The 23034-nt window shown below is 38.8% G+C and overlaps 1 protein-coding gene across 1 annotated transcript; it reads right to left on the reverse strand.

Annotated features, from left to right (window-relative positions):
• Positions 1-238: 238 nt before the first annotated feature.
• Positions 239-22989, reverse strand: LOC148376351 (cullin-3-B-like). The gene is made up of 16 exons (XM_088346519.1): positions 22850-22989; positions 17590-17787; positions 17400-17513; positions 15667-15827; positions 15213-15327; positions 14910-15138; positions 11779-11924; positions 8651-8827; positions 8404-8574; positions 8226-8333; positions 5985-6109; positions 4330-4426; positions 4137-4271; positions 3876-4062; positions 2741-2886; positions 239-976 (listed from the first exon to the last, which is right to left on the reverse strand). The coding sequence occupies exons 1-16, from the start codon at positions 22952-22954 to the stop codon at positions 845-847; spliced, it is 2346 nt and encodes a 781-aa protein (XP_088202645.1). The 5' UTR covers positions 22955-22989; the 3' UTR covers positions 239-844.
• Between the last annotated feature and the right edge of the window lie 45 nt (positions 22990-23034).

Consider the following 23034-nt stretch of genomic DNA (forward strand, 5'->3'; position numbering starts at 1 on the left):
ACTTGGAAAAATAATTATACTACAAAAACTTTTTCCTAATGAATGAAAAAAGTTCAACAAATAAAACTGCCTTTGCAATAATGAGTACATGCAAAATATCCATTTACAATGTCCAAATTAATTCTGTTTGCATTTGTTCTCTTACCATACAAATTGTATTTCATTTATTTAATCGAAACATGTTTTTAAAGATATTTTTTTTGGGGGGTAGGGACAAAAATGAATGAAACAATTGGAATAATATTAACAAGATGTACATTTATTAATAATTATTCCAGGGAAAACAAAGATGTATACGGTACTTTGAACATGACTTGACTTTACTGCTTGGAAAGAGACTGTTACTTTTTTCCGAAAGTACTAATTTTTGATTCAATGCTTTTGTCGTTTATTGGTAGATTTCTCCTAGAAATTCTCACAGCTGTACCTATCCACATATAGTGTAAGTCTATGTTTCCGGCAAGCCACATATGAGCACAACTTGCAAATAGTTGAGACTCAGCGGTCACTAAATAATACAAGTTCAACAAAAAAAAATACATTTTCATTATTGCATCCAAAATATTTCAAATGTATAAATTGTACTCCTATATATAAAAATTATCCACTCCAAAACCCCTTCACTACATATAAAAATGTAGGAATTCTATAAAATAAAACTGTAAGCAAATGAACTTTTATATTTAGTACCATATCTTCAGTTCCCAAAACTTTTTTTTCTGTACAGTGTGTAAACAGGAGGCTCAGATTCACATTTTTTACAGTCTTTATGGGAAAAATATATATTTTGGAAGACATGGTGGATTTTCATTTTTTATCCCCTTCCTGTTGAGTTGTAAAGTCTCTATGCAATGTAGGTGTACATATTCCTGTCCTCTGGAGTCCTGGCCAAGTATTCCCTCTCAATAAGTCCCTCAATGCGTTTTTTGATGACAACGGGGCTAGGTAGGAAGCGAGCCTGCAGCTGCTGAGTAACCTGTGGACAGCCAAAACACAACATGCAGGCATTTTACGATTAGAAACGGACTAATTCCAGTATGCAGATAATGTAAATAAGCATAATCCAAATGAGGTCTGACTGAGAGTGTTCGTGCATATATCGGAAAATCCGGACCGCTTGCCGCTACTGTTTTGCTACATTTTAAAGGTATACCCAGATTCTGAAACATGCAAAATGTGAGAAAATATTACATCGTTTTGCATTATATTATTTTCCAAGACAATTCATTTTGAAGACTGCATGTTTCTCTTTAGACTTCCTGAGGTGTGACGTCATCAGAGTAACACTGCCACCCTTCAAGCCAGTCACCATATTGGTTTACGTGTTAATTCGTCAAAGAAGTTTTGGGAGTTTTTGTGTGGAATGCATAGGCTTCGTTTTGCAGGTGGATGCCGTAATGGTACACTAAACGGTACACCAGCCAAAATGGGGCTAGCTGGCAATAACAACAAATGGAGAGCGAACAGGGGCTAATCCAGCCGGGAATAAACCAATGGACGTGGCAGGTTAGCCGACTGCTAAAGAGCTAGCTGAGACAATCAATGCCAGGCTGGACGACCACAATTGCACAATAAGCAGCCAGGCTAACCGAGAAACAACAACAAAAAGAAGATACGGCAAAAAAACACAAACCAAGATGGAAATATACCAATGGACACAGCATGCTAGCCAGCTGCTAAAAAGGGCTTACTAGGACTGGAAAAATGCAAGGCTAGTGGACCGACAACTTGCAGTAAGAAGCCAGGCTAACTGCGAATCAACAGCGAAAAGCAGATAAGCCAACAAACACAAACCAAGCCAAAAATATACCAATGGACAAGGCAGGCTAATCAGTTGCTAATAGGAACAAACCGGGACAGATTGGTGGAAAAACAGGTGTCTGGCCGAAAGAAAGAAACATGTAGGCAGCCAGCCTACCTGGGAAAACGGCTATGGCAACAAACAACAAACAAGCCAGGAATATACCAATGGACACGGCAGGCTAGCCAAATGCTAATGCAGGATAACCTGGATCAGACAAAACTGGAGGCTTGGACACCTCAACACTAACCAGACAAAACTATACCAACCACGAGACACAATCACAAACCTAAAAGGAGGCGAGTGCAAAAAGCAAAAATTAGCTCTATGTAATCGCTGTTTACTACAATCGCCATCGTTTTCAAAGCTGCCTCATATGTTGAGAAAGGGACCTGAGTCCTGTTTTCTTCCAGTTATGTTACAGTTGTAGAGGATATGACACAAATCCTTCAACTTTGAGACAAAATTTCTCAAGTGCCCACGCGCGTGGAATATTTTGAAACATATCTGCATGATTGTAGGGAGAAACACTACACATTCTGTGCCTAATTAAAAAAATGGTCTCCTATAATCTCTATTAACACTGCAGCTTTAAATACGGCTAAAGGCTACGTTTCTCATATGTGTTGCAATCTGGCACTATTCATATGCCTTGGCGCTGTCATCTGGAAATATAGGGCTCACATTTCACGTGACGCAGCCCTCATTTATGTTTTTTTTCATTGCTGTAGTAAATATGTGTTCGTCTTTGTCATTGCTGTGTTTGACTCAAAATGCTCTTAACTGAGACTACGTTTACATGCAGGCAATAAAATAAAATGTGTAGTGTCAATCAAATAACAACTTATACATGCGAGCAAACCAATTGGTAGGGCAAGTATGGTCCGAGTTGTTTTTGTCACATTTTTCGGATCGTGTGACCATTCAAGATGGCTTCACCTCAGCTACCAGGATGTTGTGCTGTATTTTCTTCCTCGACTTCATGATGCGCACTATGGCTGCCTCGATCATGACCTTCCTGTCATCATCCACCTTCTGTTGCGTTTCTCTCCTCTCTGGATCTGACTCACCATGTTTTGCGGCGACTAGGAAACATGGGATACATATTGATAAGTCATTCGGTGGGAATGGTGACTAAAATGTCAAAAGCATGTATGTATCCAGTGCCACTGACGGATTTAGAAGTACAGTAGACCCTGCTCGTTACCCCCGCCACAGAAAATGGCCGTAACCAATAACAATTTGGTGGTAACCAATAATAATAAGGAGGTGATTAAATCATGTCACCATTCAAAATAGCGACTACCATATAGTTAAATAGGGATAGCAAAAAGTCTTTTAAGGGCATGACATTCCTCACAAGTAGAAAAGTTAATATGCCATCTACTCCCACCCACTCATTCCACTGTACCAGGTCGAGCCACATCACACCAATGGTAAAAAAAATATTTTTGTTCATTATAATATACAGTGCAATGTTATTTAATCATATGTATGTTTCATATAAGTAGTACCTATTCTATGTTTTTTATGTCAATAAATACCTCCCAAAGCGCTTTACAATGTGCTTCACACTTTTCCCTTTAACACACTAACCGATAGCAGCATCAGGCATGCAAGGCAGCTATCTATGCGGGAAGAAACCGACGAGCCCGGAGGAAACCCACGCAAGCACGGGGAGAACATGCAAACTCCACACCGGAAGGTTCAATCTCATGACCTCAAAACTGTGCCGCACACCCGCTAACCACTGCGCTGCCGTGCTTTATCTGAGTTACCGGAGTTGCATCCCATTAGCTTTTTACCCTAAGTTTCTATTCCCCTCCATACAGCAATTTAACTTTAAGACCTGCACCTTGAAACTGATTAATGTTGTATCCTAGGGCCCTAGGGGTAGATGTATATATCATTCAATTGTGGTAGTGATGAACCAACTCGTTAAGTGAGTTCCCCTTCTGATTTATTTCCTCATCAGCGTATCCGACCCAAATAAGTGTTTAACGGTTCCCAACCCACTTCAGATGCCCAGCTCTTGATCAAGTAGGGTTTGGGTCTCCTTTAGTCATGCACGTACCAGTCTGTATTTTAACTCTGTGTACTTTGGCCGTAAACTGATCATTGACGGTAAACAAATGTCCGTTTTCAATCTCCTTGGACTTTGGCTCTTTGGTGAGAACTCTTTGCGTGGGCTTCCCACACGCCAAGGACTGTAAAGCCCGCACCAACTCCCATCTGGGAATATCTGTCTCATTATGAATCTCCTTTAAAACAAAAAAAAAGTAAATTTAATTTGATATAATTCATTAGTGAAGGTCAGGGACGTTGCTCTGCAAACCTCAAAAGTGTAACATTCCCTGTGGTTGAAGAGCATTAGGATGGTCATCTGGAAGGTGGACACCTGCAGGATAGTCTTACGGGAATTTGCACCGCTCGGTTGGGCACCTCCCATACTGGATTCGGAACCGTCCTCCTGGACACAAAAACATTTGAGCCAGGAAACAAAAGACGGTATGGTTCTAAACACTCACTTTCTTTAACGTGCCGTAAAAAGTTGCGATGAGGTCTGCTCCTCCCATGTAATGTTGGAGAGTTAGTTGCCTCCCACTGTGTTTGGCCAAATAGAACCTGCCCAAGAGAAGTGGCTTAAGTCATTTCCGCCAGAGACGGCTATAGACGTCAAAGATCCACTACAATTAGGCTGCCATAAGGGGGGATAGACGACACAGATTCACTATATTTAGACTGCGATACACAGGTAAAAAGACATCAAAGATAAATTCTAATTAGACTGCAATATAAGAGTATAGGTGTCAAAGATTTATCCTACATAGGCTAACATGTGAGGGTTAGGCATCAAGGAACCACTCTACTGTAGCTACGCTGCCATACACCAGTATACTCAAAGATCCATCCTCGAAAAGCTTCCATGACAAAGTATGGATGTCAAAGATCCATTCTAGATTTTTTGGCTTTGACGGCTACGGACATCGAAGATCCATTTCAGATAAGCTGTCATTGACGGCAACCGATTTCAAAGATCATTTAGTTAGGTTGCTGTAGATGGCTAAAGACGTCAAAGATCTACTATAGTTAGGCTGCAAATAAGACGTCAAAGATCCATTATAGATAGGCTGCCAAAAAAGGGTGAAGATGTCAAAGTTTCATTCTAGATAGGATGCCATACAAGAGTATCTGCATCAATGGTCCTTTCCATATAGGCTGCCATATATGGGTATAGACGCCAAAGATCCACTATAGTTGGACTGCCGTAGACTAATATATATGTTAAAGATCCACTTTTTAGGCTGCCATATAACGGTATAGATGTCAAAGCTCCACTTTAGTAAGGCTGTCATGTACGTATATGGCCGAAAAAGAACCATTTTAGTCAGGCTGCCATACACGGTTATAGGTGTTAAAGATCCATTTGACGATAGGCTGTCATATACAGGTATAAATCCATTGTTTTGGGGATATCATATAAGGGAATAGACCTCAATGATCTATTTTAGCGAGGCTGGCAGGAACTGACTCTAAATATACGGATGCTGCCCTACTTATAAACAAGATAAGTTGAATTTGTTCGTAAGTTCAAGCTATATTTTGTATGGAATGTATGTCTAGCTTTATATAAGTATGTTTAAGGCTTGTATAAGTAACCTGTATTGTTTTGTATTAAAACAAACATTTCATAAAATTATATGCTCTAAGGGATAAATAAAAAAAGCGTTACGACCATTTTCTCAACCGCATCAAGCTTTCTTATTCCACTTTCGTTTCAAAAGAAATGGCTCGCCTCTTCCTTAGACTTACACCAACCATATTGAATGGATGCACGAGATATTAAACAATTAAAAACGTCAACGTTCTTCGCGCGCTAGTGTTACAGTGCACGTTGTTAGGTTTACACGAACCAGGAAGTAGAAGACGGATTTCTTTTTCGAGTGGATGCTGGTTGACCTCTCACAGAGCCACGCGGCGGAAAGGAGCACTACAGTAATGTCCTCTACTTGGAAAAAGGTGCACACAATACAAAATGTAACTTACAGCAATGTCCGGATATTTTTCGACATCCCCAAAAAATGTTCGTATGTACCGTTTTTCGTAACTCGAATGTTTGTAAGTAGGGGAGCGTCTGTATAACATCTTATGGCAGGTAGCATGTCAGTGTAACAACTGTTACCTCCGAAACACTTCAAAAGCATGCTGCGGGGCAAGGGGGATCGTGCATCGGGGAGTCGCTGACTGTGTAGGCCAGTAACCTGTTGTGAGTACTCGGACTGTCAGGTCCACGCCACAAAGGGAAGCCTGAAGATGCAGTAAGATTAAAAATAAAGCATTTTTAAAACTACTTTAGAATGACTTTAAGTGAAACTCTTGTCGAACTTTCACAGTAAGCTTGCTTACTAAATGTGTAAAACCAATTATCACATTTTTGACTGTTTGCCCTTCATGTTTTACTAAAAGAAAAAATCTGACATTTTAGGAAATGTACCCACTTACTGGACAAACTTTAGTTTAGATATTGCAACCTTTGTTCGAAATTTGGAGTTTAACAAAGCATTAGGTTTAACCTTAGCAGGTAGCGGCTTTATCCACGATGCTAGCATTATGAGTGAAGTGACACTAGCATGAACAGCTAAATTATTTTATTAATTTACGTGTTTCTAACATTGGGGGAAAAAAGCTAACCACTATAGGCATGCTATTTGCTAATGCGGATAACAGCTGCTATATCCAAGCAAGGGATTCCTGGAACAGGATAGAGACAATGCAGTATGCCACAAAAGTGAGTACACCCCTCACATTTCTGCAGTTTCCATTTAATGTTTAATAGAACATCATTGAACAAACATCGCTTTGACGTTCATTTATTATCAATTTTTTTTTGGCTCAGATGGTGAGAGGCATGTGTGGCGGAAACCAGGTGAGAAGTACAAACATCCAGAAGTAAAAATCCAGAGCAGAAAAAGATCCCCTCCCTCGAGAAACTGGGTCACAGAGCAATGTTCCAGCTTGACAATGACCCTAAAAAGACTTCTAAAATGACCAAGGCTTTTCTAAAGTGATTAAGGGTAAAGGGGATGCACTAGCCAAGCATGTCTCCAGATCTAAACCCAATAGAACATGTTTGGGGCATCCTCATGCAAAAGGTGGAGAATCACAAGATCTCGAATACCCCCGAGCTCAGTTATGTTGTCATGGAGGAGTGGAAGAACATTACGCTTGTAATTAGTGAGGCTCTGGTGAAATCCTTGACCAGGAGGATTAAAATGGTTCTGCAAAATCATGGTAGCCACACAAAATATTGAACTTCAGGTACTTTTACTTTGGGGTGTACTCACTTTTATTACCAGACTACCTTTCGTTGTGTCAAAGCGATGTTTCCTCATTGTTGTTCAATTAAATATTATGATGAAATCTCTGCAGAAATGTGAAGGATGTACTCACTTTTGTGACATACTGCATTGTCTCTATCCTGTTCCATACTGGAAACAATCTCTCCATTTCATTTACATGGCTATATACCGGTAGTTTTAGTCTTTCAAAATATACCCAACCCTACTACAAAGGTTGTAGAGCGTTTCAAGGCTCTTCAATTTAAAAACAGAAGAATCGAATTTGGTTGAAGTCTGCGGAATAGTAATTCAGTTTGATGGGGTTTGGCTCAGTTTGTGAGACTATGATTAGATATAGTGACTATGTTTGCAAGTAATATTTTGGACTGTCACAATGGAACTGGGACTTTGTTTTTGACTCCAAGCTTGAAGTTTTATTCCAATTATCATCTCATTATCTCATCTCATTAGCTGCATCGCTTATCCTCAGTAGGGTCGCGGGGGTGCTGGAGCCCATCCCAGCAATCATCGGGTAGTGGGCAGGGGACACCCTGAACTAGTTGCCAGCCAATCGCAGGGCACACAAGGACAGACAACTCGCTCATTCACACCTAGGGACAATTTGGACCGGCCAGTCTACCTGAAATGCATGTCTTTGGAATGTGGGAGGAAACCGGAGTGCCCGGAGGAAACTCATGCAAGCACGGGGGGAACATACAAACTCCGCACAATTATCATAAAATATATAAATAATATAAAATTATATATAACAAAATATATATTATATAAAAAAGAACAACTATTCAATAGACAGAGTCATCTCTCAGGCATGCTTTTAACTCCTCTAGTTTAGATTTTTGCAATTCTCTACTCTATGGATTTCCTGGAAATTATATTTGAGAATCCAGCAGCAAGTATGCTGACAGGCGGCGCAATCACCCTTTTGAAATTGCTGCATCGACTTGATTTAAAGGTGAGTTTATTTTACTTCAATTTAAAAAAGGTGATATTTCTACTTTTTAAATGTGCCTAAAATGTGTTTCGTTTTTTTTTTTTCTAGTTTAATATATTTTGAGAGTTCTTACAGATGTGACGTGTACATGTCGCCTGAACTCATCCATGGTGGTATTAGAGATGGTCATATCTCGAAACATTCCCTCCAGTTTCGAGGTGAACTGACATCCGCATTCCGTCTGCAAAGAGGCCAAATTGATAAGCTCGAAGACTGGACAATCAACTATAAGACAACCGACCTTGTCTTACTTTGAGCTTGGAGATCATGCTCTTCTCTAAGTCGTCTGAGAAACTTTTATTGCTCAGAAGCCTGCGGCCCAGGTGCTGCTTGTAGTACCTCTCGAACACGTCCTTCTCTTGAAGAAACCGGAACAAAACCATTGTCCTGTCCAGAATAGACTCCACCTCCTGTTCTGTCAACTTCAAAAAAAGAGAGAAAATAAGGCTGATATGACCGAGACTCGCAAACGAAATTGCGTTGCTTTGGATGACATACCCCTCGAACGCCTTTCTTAAGCTTATCGTCGATAAAGAGCGAGAGGTACTCCGGTGAACGGGAGTTAAGATTGAGGAAAAATTCAAAGTCTCCGGCTATGGTTTGTTTGAAAAGTTTGTCGTTGTTGAATGACTCATGAAGGAAACGGTCGAACACCATCTTCAGGTTAAGCAAGCCCTGTTAAGGAGAAGACAATATAACATAAAAAGGTTGTTCAGTATTCTCTCAATTTCCTTGGGTAATCTGTTCCATAACCACCCTTACTAAGTGAATTTTGATGAAGTAGAAACCAAATTATACATATATCACAACACAATATGGTGAACACGCAGTTACACTCATCCGGGATGTATTATGCTGCAAAGCGCTGCGGGACTTGTAGTATGGAGACAAATGACACACGAAACTCCGTCTTACTTGCTAAAAAAAAAAGCCGTGTGTATTGGTTGATTTTTCCAAGAAATTTTCATTTTATTGTCTGGTAAACGGTGAAAATGCCAGTTGTATTCATCCATGTATAGTGTAAGTCAATGGTTTTGACAAGCTATGTACGAGAACACCTTGTAAAGACTGGACTAATTTTTGTATTGCGCACTTGAACCAAACAATGTACACAAACTAATTTGGTGTATTACTAAAGTGACATTGGCTCATATGAAACTAAAGGGATGAGGACCACGAGCAAAAATATCAGTGTCAATAGTACTGTTTTCATGGTAGGAAAATTGCAGCTCTTAAATGCAATTTTGCTATTATGCAACAAACTTTATTTTATTTTATTTTTACTCTTATTTGATTACATTTAAAAATAATTACAATCAATTGCCAAACAAAAGTACCAGAAATTGTTGCCATTTAGTACTGGCATCAATTCACAGGTACATAACTGTCTAACTATAATCACATAGTTTGTAATTACGGAGTTTCCTGAATTAGAGAAAGTTGTCAAATATGCTATTAGGAGTATCTTATTTCTCGGCTTCTTAACTGGGTAATCTCAACTGGCATTTAGGGGGATTTAATACCCTTAATAGATCAATTAACATTTACTTGGATAGCCTGTAAAAATTCTGGTGCTAATATATGCAAACGAGCGCAACCCCCCACGGGGACGCATGCGTTTATCACTTTCCGTCATAAAAAAGAGAAAATGCCTCTTAATTTAAAAGCTAAAGCATAGCAAAGACAATAATACAGTGTAACACAACAGATGTCCTACATTTTTCATTTTGCAACTCAAATTTAAATAATGCGTAAAAAATTGTGTTAATGCATTCTAAGAGATTTCTCAGTAGTTGTGACATGCTGTTTCCCCTCATCCAGGATATTTTTATGCCACAAAGCACACAGGACATGTAAAAGAGACGAATGATACACGCTAACTCTGACTTACTTGCCAAAAAAATCCTCACATGTATTGGTTGATTTCTGCAGTATGTTTTATTTTATACAGTATTCTGCTCCCTTGGTACAACTGCCAGTTGTAGCCATCCATCTTTAGAGTAAATCCATGTTTCTGACAAGTCACGGTGAGGAAAACTCGCAAACAAACAAGACGCAGCAATGAAGCACTTTTTAAGTGCAGAGAAAACAAAAATAGTAATTTGTTTAATTTGTGAGTGACATTAATTAAATCGTCCTTTATATAATCTCAAAGGTTGAATGGAGAAAAGTTTATTTGTGTACTGACGTTGTTTGAGTTTGGACCCCTGAACGGTTTGCAAAAGGCATGTACAGTATAAGGAGTTATTCGATCGTCACTAGTTGTCACTTCAATCAGCGCCCAGAACATAGAAGGCAGTATTGTAAATGGTATGAGTGTACTTGAGTTGTGAACAGTAGTGTGTTTACGTAGGGGCCTATTTTGTTTAGTAACGTAGTAATCTAGTTATTTTTCTACCCTTTAAAACGCTGTTATCGTTACTGACGGTCAAAAGCGGTGCGTTACTTTGAATAAAGCGGTTTTCCATTCTCCTCCTAATATGTTTACGTTCACGTCTTTTTGGATCATGTCACCATTAAAAATAGTGACTACCATTTAGTTAAAAAGCGTTTGCAAATATAATAGCTATTTACTAATGCGCCGAAAGAAAAGACGAATGAGAGCTAATTCGCCAAAAAAGTGGAGAAGCCCGACTCGTGTCGTTCGCGAACAAAACGTCTCTATGAGCCAACTCTTGGAAGTGGGAGCCGGCTTCCCAACAATCGAGAGCCCGTTCCCTTCGAGACACTATTATTTTCTTGCATTGTGTTTTTTTTTCTTCGGGTATTCTGTACTGTTGACTTCGATTTTGTTGAGTATAGAAAAGGTTAAACTTGTTTTGTGCTTTGCCTTTTTCTTTGTAGATTTATAAATATTTCAATTTGTTTCCTGTGTTTTTCAGTGTTAAAGTTTAAGTGTTCATTTTGCTTTATTTCCCTCCCGACTAAGTCATTTATAGTAATACATAATAAATGGTAATATAAGGATTAAACAACCAAAACAAGCTAAAGAGCCATTTGGGAGCCGACAACCCGGCTCTTTTTAGTGAGCCGAGCTGAAAAAGCCAAAAAAGTGTCAGAATTCCCATCTCTACAACAGACCATTTGACTTAAACTTAATTTATTGAACTCACTTTGTATTGTTTACTGTAATGGGGCGGCAGTAGCTCAGGAGGTAGAGCGATCGTTTTAGGATCAAGGGATCCCAGTTCGAATCCCGGCTAGGGTAAGACACTGAACCCCCAATACCCCCAATAAGCAGGTTGGCGCCTTACATGGCTGCACAGATCACAGCCGCTATTGGGAAATGTGAAGCACAATGTAAAGCGCTTTGGGAAGTCATTGACTTGAAAAGCGCTATATAAATGCAGATCATTTCATTTCATTTCAACAACATAGTTTTAATGTAACATAAAGTTACTTTTCCTGGTAACTAAATACTCAGGTACAAACTCAGTTACTTTTTGGAAGAAGTAGTGAACAACTATAACTAATTACTTTTTTAAAGTAACTTGCCAAACACTGGATGTAATGTGACGCTGTAATCCCGAGATGTATCTATTAATGGAATTTATTCATAAAATAAAATAATGCTTTGCACTGAGAATGCAAAAGTTGAACTGGACTTTGGTGAGAAAATACTATACCTGGATGTAGTCAACTGGGTTTTTTCCCTCTCCTTCGTCTGACACAAGAGCTCTTCCCTGATCTCTCAAGTACAAGCTCATACAATCACACATGGTTTTCAGGCCATTGGGGACGCGGCTGAACAGCTTGTACATGCACAAAAGGTCTGCAGGCAAAAGTGGGAAAAAAAATATATGTAATAGATAAGATATGAAATTTGACTGGGAGGCAACACTATGTGAAAATTGTAGCGTTCAAATCTGGATACTTGGGCATCTGTTGTGGAGTAACACAGGGTTCGGTCCCAAGCTTTTTGATTTATCTATTAGCGATATATTTAATGTTTCAAAATGATTAAAATAAACATATTTGCAGATGCCACTGATATTTTCTATTCCAATGATTATAATATTAGTTTAGTAACAAATATTAATAGTAAAAAAAATGACCTAAAAACATGATTGGCTATAGATGAATTATTTTTAAAAATAGAAAGTACTAGAGTAATATTCTTCAGTAATCACAAGGAAAATCCAGACCTTGCGATGAAAATGGAGGGTGTTGCAATACACACTGTATAAGAAATTTTTAGGACTTACAACGGACAGTAAATTAAACTGGAAAACACACATCAGACACAAACACACTTAGGTATCTATGCATTTAAATCATTAATCAAGCCAAATTATTCTTAAACTATAATGCATTGTATTTAAACTATAATGCATTTTATTTATTATATTGTTCTTTAGTTTTGCCATATTTAACAATAAATCCTTGCCAATAATTACAAAAGTTCAGTAAATATTGGACAAATATGTTGGTGATGATAGTGAAAACTAAACAAAAAGGAAATAAATGGAGATACAATCGCATAGAGATCAGTTTAAATAAGAACACAAAACAGACATACATGAACAACTCAAAGTAAGGGTAGACAAGTGGGATCTTTGATGCTGGAGGCATCTGGCTTAGGGTCCCAGGTTTTGTCTTTGTAATGCACAGACCAGGACACTTAATGGGTGGTTCTGTTGCTCGGGGGTGGCCCCCCTCTAGCAGCAGGTTCAAAGATAGTTTGGATGATGGTCAACACAAACCACAAAACAGTCAGTTGTCACCACAAGCACCAATGAGAATTATTGTTATTATAATAGATACTCTTTTTATATACAGTATGCTGGAAATGTATGGAGACACAAATGATGATAACGGTGAAAAAAATGGTGATTAAAGGTAAGATCTCAGGCCCGGACCTGAACCTGTCCCAAATTTCGGGCCGGGTTCGGTCATAAATTGTCGATCATTAAGTCAAGCCATGGGTAGCACAGTAGCTGAGTGGTTAGCGCCTCCACGGCACAGTTCTGAGGTCATGGGATCGAATCCAGCTACCAGCATTCCTATGCGGAGTTTGTACGTTCTCCCCGCTTGCTTGGGTTTCCTCTGGGCACTGTGGTTTCCTCCCACATTCTTAAAACGTGCATGTCATGTTAATTGGCCGGTCCAAATTGTCCCAAGGTGTGAATGAGCAAGTGAGTTGTCTGTCTCTGTGTGCCCTGTGACTGGTTTGTTGTTTTTCTTTGTGGAGGAACTGCACAGCATGCACTTACTTTTACTCAAGTAATTATTTGGATGACTACTTTTTACTTCTATTTGATATTTGATATTATTCTGAAATAACTGTACTTATACTTGAGTAACACACTTCAGAGCTGCACCTTAGTGCCAGGCGTACTTTGGGCCAAAATGCGCACTTTAGCCGTTTGCGTACTACGGCGCCGAAGTGCACACTTGATTTGAGGGAAGAAGCTCGAAGTAAACTCAGAACTGCACCGTGACGCTGTATTTAGGCGCACCTAGTGTTTACTATTCTGTGTACAGTAATGCTAATGCTAATTGTGATTCACCCAGGTCAATCCTGGAAGGGGGTTTCTCTTTTCTCCTCACACTGAGGTTTTTGAGTTGTTCCTTGCCTGCATGCTGGTTTAAGATCAGGTAATTGTGTCATTGTAATCCTGTGCAGTCCTTTGAGACATTTTTGTGATTAAGGGCTATATAAATAAATGTGACTCGACTTGACCACGTACTTCAGCCGATGAAAGAATTTTGGTGAAAAAGAACACACTTCAGCGCCGAAATACAGTTTCGGATTTACTTCGGGCCCGGTCCCTCAAATCAAGTTAATCGGTAGCAGGCTGGTTGGGGCTTTTTTACCGCGGGCCGGGTCAGGTTGGGCTGGATTTTTTGAGGCTGATCTTATGTAGAAGTGATGATGATGAAGTGACAGTGCATCCACAGAAGATATAAGTCTTAATAGGGGGTGGGACCAAATAAGCACGTCTTCTGCCCACTCCCTTTTCGTGCTATCTTTTGTTAGCTTCTTTTATGTGATTTTTTTTTGTTCTACATTTTGTTTAAGTCGAAATATAAAAGAATAGGATATATATATATATATATATATATATATATATATATATATATATTTTCCTATGGGCAGCACGGCGGCGCAGTGGTTAGCGCTTGTGCGGCACAGTCATGTCAGCTCCCGACTTCCTGTGCGGAGTTTGTATGTTCTCCCCGTGCTTGCGTGGGTTTCCTCCGGGCACTCCGGTTTCCTCCCACGTTCCAAAAACATGCATTTCAGGTGAATTGGCCGGTTCAAATTGTCCCTAGGTGTGAATGAGCGAGTGAGTTGTCTGTCCCCGTGTGCCCTGCGATTGGCTGGCAACCAGTTCAGGGTGTCCCCTGCCCACTGCCCGGAGATGGCTGGGATGGGCTCCAGCCCCCCCGCGACCGTGATGAGGATAAGCGGTACGGTTAATGAGATGAGATGAGAGATATTTTCCTATTGTCTTACAATATGAACTTATGTATGTATGTGTATATATATATATATATATATATATATACATGTATAAAATATATTCTTGAGGAGTTTGTTTTATGTCAATACACAGGAGATCTAGCTGTAAGACACAATTATCAACAAAGTTGAAGAGGTAGGATTAAATAGCCATATGCTTTTTCCTATTCCTTTTCGGACATGTTATGTTAACATCGTTTTTTGAACTTCTTGTTTGTTTTTGTAATTTTCAAAATGAAGCTTTATTCCTTCATTCATTCATTTAGGTTTTTTTTTTCAAGGTTACTTTACCTTCTGTTATGCGGTTCTGCAGCATGTGGACCATTCCAGAGTTCTCCATCTCCACTATGGTTTTCATGTGTTTGGTTATCAGTTCCCTTTCCACCACCTTGACAATGGAATCCTCAGTCGATTTGTCCAAGCAATGTTTGACACGCTCGATTTCCTCGTTGATCCTGGCCTCCACCCGCTTGATGTAGATACTGGTGCTGTTTTCTGCCAGAAACCTTTGGCTTTCCATCTAAGCAGGTTGTTAAAGGGACAGGAGTTATTTTTTGGAGACTGGCTATCCTTAGAAGACACAGAGAACCTCACCTGGTAGAACTCAGCGGACATTTCTAAGAATGGGCGCTCAAAGTCTTCCTCGTAAACAATCCTGCTGTCCAGGCCAAGAACCATCAGCATCTGGCATGTGTTTCTGATGGAGCCCCTGCAAACAATAGGCTTACCCTCAATATATACAGTGTTCTTTCGTCATTTTGCAGTTTGACTTTCACGTCCTTGGTACATCTAGGGTTTTTTCCAATATATAAATAGGTTCCGTATATAATACGTATTATGCGGAATTACGGCGTCACTTCACAAGCACCAGTACACTCAAAAGGAACTGTCTTCTGTTTCCTGGGCGCTGTTTGGAGCAATCTGGATAAATTGTTGACGTGTCTTGTGGATAAAACGGATAACCCGTTATACTTGCTGCTTGTAGTGTTTACCTTTTGAACCAAAAAACGTCATTTCATTCATACCCCTTCAAAAGACTTTTCCATACCTGTCTACAACTTCTCCCTTCCGCTCCCGTTTGATCATGTCCATTAGTGTCTGCCAGAGGTGTTCTCGGATGCAGCTGAAGTGGACCACCTGGTCTCGGAATATGATGACGCTGAGGTTGTACACATTGTCCACGTTGCTTTGCTGGACATAAACGCGGTCCTAAAATCACAAAGCGAAGCGTACTGGAACGATTTTGAAGTTCGAATAGATTCCAACACATTGTGCAAAAAGGTATGATGCAATCATTACAATTTAAAACTGACTAAAATGACTGCATTGGCTTTCAGTGCATATCTTCCTGTTTTTGAAGACATGTTTCTATTTTACATTGAAGCACTACATACCTCACACTTTTGTTTCTTTTTAGGCTCTATTACCAGTGGTTGGAAAAAACAAAGAAATAAATAACAACAACAACAATAATAATAAGAATGATAATAATCTATCTATCTATCTACCCAGGACATATCCCTCAAGAAGGGTGACCGACAGCAAGACAAACACGTATACAAAAACAAAGAAAATAAAAAAGGGAAAAAGTAGCAAAAAACACTCAAAATCTTTTGGACCAAGATCATCCTAAATGCCCAAACACCCAAACAAGTTAAGCACCTCAGCACCCAAGTTGGTCATGCTTTCGTCCCTCCAGATAAAACGGGACACAAGAAAGCGGCCATGCCACTCAGGTCAGCGTGACACAACACACTCTTCCGTTCAACAGCAGGGCCCGACAGCTTTCACTGGTTTACCCCTGCCGCATCATATAGGTGCCCTGCCCATCCCTTAGAACGTGTCCAAACATCCCACTATCCTTTCACAACACCTCTCTACTCATTATAGGGTCACTAAATAATATTAATAATAATAATAATAATGTAAAAAAATGACACAGCAGTGTGACCCTCCTATAAATGCATTACTGTAGTTTGTGATTTTATGTGGTCGTAATGGTCAACCTATACGGTTTAATGTATATTGCAAAATGTTTACTTTAAAATTTCAATATCATCGTATTTAAAAATGAAAACAATTTTTGTATAACGTAGAATTTGATTTACCTACACTAAGTGAATTTAGTGATTTTCTTGGGTCGTTTTTTACTAAATCTCATTAACCATGCAAGACTGTATTTTTGAACTTAAAACTTTTTAGGGAAAGATCTGAAAGATCTTTTTTTGGTTATTTATTTTGGAACCTTTATTTTTACATTTATCAAAGAAAAATCTCCCCCCAAAAATAATTTGATTTCGGGGGGAATTTTTTTTTAGCTTGACCTGTACATACTTTAGTCACTAAGTTGATCCACCTTAAAACCATGTACTGTAGAACAGAATACACCACTAAAGACAAAAAAAACCCATAAATAAACTACATGAATTACCCATTGATTTAATATTTACAATTATTAGCAATACATTTGTATTTGTGATGTCAATTTTGCCCCTGGCATATTAAAATACTACGGCTCCTTGTCGTTTAAAAATTCTTATAATGCGGAAACGTCTCACAAACAATGACACATTCCAGTTAGCTACAAGTACAGTACTCTACGTTTTCTTTGTGTTTGGTTGGCCAAGCTGCATAAGCAAAAAGTGAGACTTTTTTTGTCATTGCACAAGAAGAATGCCAATATACCCATCAGACAAAAACATAATAAAACACCACCACGTCTCTAGAAAAGCCACATTATACTCAAAAAAGAAAAAACATTACACAACCCTGCCTCCCTACCATGTACATAAGGATATCTCTGATCATGATGGTGGCAGTTTGATGATCGTTCCATTCTTGGTTTAGGATTTGAAGAAATTTGTTATTTAGACATTTGAGGACCTCCTGTCGAACCTGTCAATGGGATACACCATATTAATCAACACCAGGGATGTGAAAAAAAAAAATCCCGTAGAAATCAATTTCTTACTTTGTTGATGAGATGCTCGGTGATAACGTCCCTGAAGCCCGTGTAAAGCTTCTCGCCATGCTTGTGGAGAACCATGGTGTAGGCGTTCCTGTACAACTCTTCGAAGCTAAGCCCGCTGTTGTTCTTCCGCTGGATCTCCTGGATGGCACTCTTTAGCAGGACCCAGATGTTCTCCACATATTTATCATCCATTGTCATCTTAAGTAAATATATGAAAGTTAAAATACTACTATTGAATGAGTTAAACCATCTGTTTGCACCGTGCATTTGTTTTGTCTACCCTTGAGGGCGCCACCGGCCTTGAAGAGGAACCACAAGGTAAAATGAGAATATTTTTTTCACAAACGTAAAAGACACCCAAAATAGTATATATTTTTCCTTTCATTTGCCTTTAAAATTACTTATATTTTTGTAATAACCCAAAATGTGGATGATCGTTACAAGAAAAACTAAAAAGAGTGCCAACTAATAAAATTAGCCTTGCTATACTTAAAAAAAACTTACAGAAGAAATTACATTATCTAAAAATATATTAAAAATGTATTCCCTCATATTTTGCGTTTAATCTGTTTCATAACCACACACCTTAAGTGAATTTCTGCAAATTAGTATAACATATACATACATACATACATACATTCATACATACATACACAAATACACACACACACATATATATATATGTATATATATATATGTATATATATATATATATATATATATATATATATATATATATATATATAAATATATATATATATATATATATATATATATATATATATATATATACATCTCATCTCATTAGCCGTACCGCTTATCCTCATTAGGGTCGCGGGGGGGCTGGAGGCAGGGCACACAGGGACAGACAACTCACTCGCTCATTCACACCTAGGGACAATTTGGACCGGCCAATTCACCTGAAATGCATGTTTTTTTTGGAATGTGGGAGGAAATCGGAGTGCCCGGAGGAAACCCGCGCAAGCACGGGGAGAACATACAAACTCCGCACAGGAAGTCTGGAGCTGGATTTGAACCCACGCAGGAGGTTCCCATGACATTAACAAGCGCTAACCACTGCGCCGCCGTGCTGCCATATATATATATATATATATATATATATATATATATATATATCTCATCTCATCTCATCAGCCGTACCGCTTATCCTCATTAGGGTCGCGGGGGAGGCTGGAGCCCATCCCAGCCATCTCCGGGCAGTGGGCAGGGGACACCCTGAACTGGTTGCCAGCCAATCGCAGGGCACAGAGAGACAGACAACTCATTCGCTCATTCACACCTAGGGACAATTTGGACCGGCCAATTCACCTGAAATGCATGTTTTTGGAACGTGGGAGGAAACCGGAGTGCCCGGAGGAAACCCACGCAAGCACGGGGAGAACATACAAACTCCGCACAGGAAGTCTGGAGCTGGATTTGAACCCACGACAGGTTCCCATGACATGAACTGTGCCGCACAAGCGCTAACCACTGCGCCGCCGTGCTGCCCCATATATATATATATACATATATATATATATATATACACACACACACATATACATACACACACATGTACGTACACACGCACACACATATATACATATACACACACAGTAATATATACATATATATATATATATATATATATATATATATATATATATATTTACATACATGCACTATAGCGTAACAAGGAATTTGTTTACTTGTGCAAAATAATGCGCACGAGCAGTTTCCCTCATCTGTGATATTTTTACGCTGCAAAACACTGTGAGACTTGTCGTGCGGAGATGAATTAACACAAACACCAACTCAGGCTGACTGGTTTACCTTCATCAATCGATTTTTGTGGTACATTTGCATTTTACGTAAATTATTTTTCTGTTTTATTTAACAACTGTATGGATTAAGGACCCGATCCACGTTACTTTACATGATACTTTGCCGGCGTCATGTGGGTGTTATGGTAAACTGCATTAAAATCATGTTCTGTCCTACACAGCCCATATATTTATCCATTTTCAAACATTTTGGAAAAAGCTCCAGGGAGCTACTAGGGAGCGCCAAAGACTTGCATGTGGCTCAGGAGCAAATTAAGCCGGTGGAAAGGTCCACAATTGTTGGCGATAGAAAGCATCTTCCTGTTTAGACAATCAAAATGCACAACATAATGCACAATCAAAATCCGTGAAGTAGCAAAACAGCGATAAGTAAACCGCGATACACAAGGGATCACTGTATTTAAGTCAACAGATGTTTCAGTTGATAACTGGTTGTCACATCTGCCTTTCAGTTTAAAGGTCCTGGATTCAGTTCAGTTCAGTTTGCATGATCTCCTCGTTTCTTCACTAGTTTTCACCCATGTATCAAAAACATGCATGTTAGGTTGATTGGTTGTTCCAAATTGTCTTTAAAAATGAATGTGTGAGTGAATGATTTTCAGTCTCTGTGCGCCCAGCGATTGGCTGGCAACCAGTCCTAGGTGTCACCTGCCCACTGCCTAAAGTCAGCTAGGATAGTCTAAAGCACCTCACAATCATTTTAAGTGTAATTGGTTGGAAAATGAATAATTTCGAATTTGTAACTTAGTACAAATAAGATGCCCTTGCCATCTTTAACAGTCGGGAATTCACCATGTCTCAAGAACAAGAACCATGCACTATATAAAACATAGGGTAAACAGCACCTTTATGGAAGCCTTGGAGAAGATTACACAAGTGTTTCGAACGGCCGAACTATTCTTTTGGAAGCAAACTTCAACTGGAAGGTAAGATGCTAATGTAACTCTTACCGCACCTACATTTGAACACATGCAAATCACTGGTTCTTTATTCTTAAACCCGGTTGGAACAATTTACCAATTTGGGGAAAAAATCCATACCGGTATAAGGACAACGCAGAAGAGGGCCTAAACTGTGTGTGCGCTCTATGGGAGGATTGCAAATTCCTATTTGTTCCAGGTTTTAAGGGCTGTGTAGTTCCTAGAGAGTAAGACGTTTGAGGGTAGGAAAAATAAACCTCAGAAAACGTATGTTGTGATTTGAACCATGTGATAATTTCCAAATTAACTAACAAATGACTGTTGATGTAAAAAGTGACAATGAGTTATTCTGATTAAAAGAAAGAAGCATCCAAAGTTATTTAGGGTATAAATCTCCTGAAAGGCTTTGGCTTTAACCAAAGATCTGTTTGTTTTTTTTCCATTTTTTGTTAATTTTGTTTTGTTGGAACATGTCTGAAAGGTAAAATTATAAAGGTTAAAAAAGACAAAGAAAAATATTTAATATTACAGTAGCCCCTTGAACATGTTTGTAAACATTACAGGGGTCACCAACCTTTCTAAACAGAAACCGACTTTTTGTTAGAATCAATTAGAATTCTCTTTATTGTCATTGATTACCACATTGTTCACAACAAGATTAAGGATAAACATAAATTAGAATAAAAAATAAATAAGATTACAAATATTAATTACCATGCGTTTATAAAATTACAATTTATCATGTTACTGCGTTGTCATGTTATTAATATTACTTTATTGTTTATCTAAGGTAGGCTCAATCAAATAGGTTTGATCAACCATTAAAACATTAGGCACACTGGGTTATTTACATTTGTAAATCATTGGCTAAATTTAAAACAAACTTTAGAAAAATTGATCATGTATTTAAGGACAATACCCAGTGTCTTTTTCAGTGTTTACACTCAGGTAATAATCTGAATGGAAACTGAATATAGCCAGTATTCTGATGACTTAAATCCATAAAAATTCAACAAAAATCAAATCAAACTCTTAAACCAACTGCGAGTTTTCCAATTTCAATAATTGGGTTAGTCCTATCAGTTTTATTTTTGTCTGCTTGTGCATGTATACGCAATCAATTAGTTCCCTCATGCGGTATATTTCTATTATGGGACTGATTTCTCGTGCTAGTTGGAAGTCAAATTTACTAAAAAGTGACAATGACCCATCACTGGCGAACTATTTCCAAAAACAGTCCGAGGGCTACTCATGTGTTTTTTGGGGGCTTCACGGGACTCGTGGGTTTTCCGTTAGTTACCCATCCATCCACGCAAGCACGGTGAGAACATGCAAACTCCACACAGGAAGGTTCAAAGTCATGACCTCAAAATTGTGCCGCACACGCACTGACCAATGCACTGCCTTACGTTAGTTACCCCTCAGTGTACAATTTTCTCCATTGGCAGTGTCTGAAATAACATCTGCCGGGACGCCCGGGGCGTACGTCTTTTACGTCGGGCGTACAAAACGTCTCCGCCCGGGTGGCTGACAACTTTTTCAAAATGTTTTTTTTTTTCAAAATCAAACATTTGCTTTATTCAGATTTTGAAAACTTCGTTCGGTTTGGAAATTTTGGAATTTTGGTTCATTTGGCAATTTGTATACTCGGCAGCCAATCAGAAGCCTGCATCGAATATCTTTGTGCTTCCGGACTTTCCCGAGCATTATAAGGTCGTGCATTTGCATATGATTTTCCAAGTAGACGCACAGAGAACACAAGAAAATGGATAAGTGGTCAGCCCCAGAAGATATATTCAAAAGAAGCTAAGGAAATTGATGGCGCTACAAAACGTAAACGTACATTAAAAGCATCGTGGAAAGAGGAGTTCACGTGGCTTGTAGAAGACGACGCAACGCAAACATTGCAAGAATGAAGATGAGTAAATACAGGTACATACTGATGGCAGATGGAAAACAGCGATTTCAAATACTCGCAATGAATGTTATGAGTAGATTTATAATAAACTTAATTTTTAAGTGTTGTTCTGTTATACATTGTGATTATCAATCCTTAATACTTTGCAACAATGTTTTTTTTTTTGCGATTAGTCGTCTTATTGTGTATCAAGATGTGAAATTTGGAGCAGGCAACTTTATAGTGTCCGGTAACTTTTTGTCATGAGTTTCAGACACTGCCAATGGATTGCAAAGATGATCACAATTGGCCAATGTGCAGCTCCATGATCCCTTTCACAACATTTTGATTGCATTTTAACATATTAGTCTTTTTTGTATGCAAGACTTGTTTAGATTTGTTAAGGACGAATCACAAAATTGGCTGGAATGGCGTTGGTCTTGTGGCAGATGTTGCCTGTCAGTGTCGTTATCATATTCTTTTTTTACATGCAACTTGGAAACCTACATGGAAATAATTTGGAGCTATTTCACATTTTTTGTTTTTTTTTGGTTTGAACAATTTTATTGACACTATTAACCGCAAATAAACATACTTACAGAAAAAGCACGTATCCTCATTTTGGCATCTTTTTTGGTTTCCACCTTGAGGTTGGCCATGATTTCCATGGACAAGTGACGCTCGTAAATAATAAGAGACCGCATGAGGTGCGTTTAGGGGCGAGCTTTGTATAAGGAGGTGCGCTGGGTGAATATTTTGCCTTTGTTACAAACGACATCATGAC

Source organism: Urocampus carinirostris, chromosome 1, assembly GCF_059441175.1.
Source record: "Urocampus carinirostris isolate Australia breed hairy pipefish chromosome 1, RoL_Ucar_1.0, whole genome shotgun sequence".
In the NCBI taxonomy this organism is placed as follows: Eukaryota; Metazoa; Chordata; class Actinopteri; order Syngnathiformes; family Syngnathidae; genus Urocampus; species Urocampus carinirostris.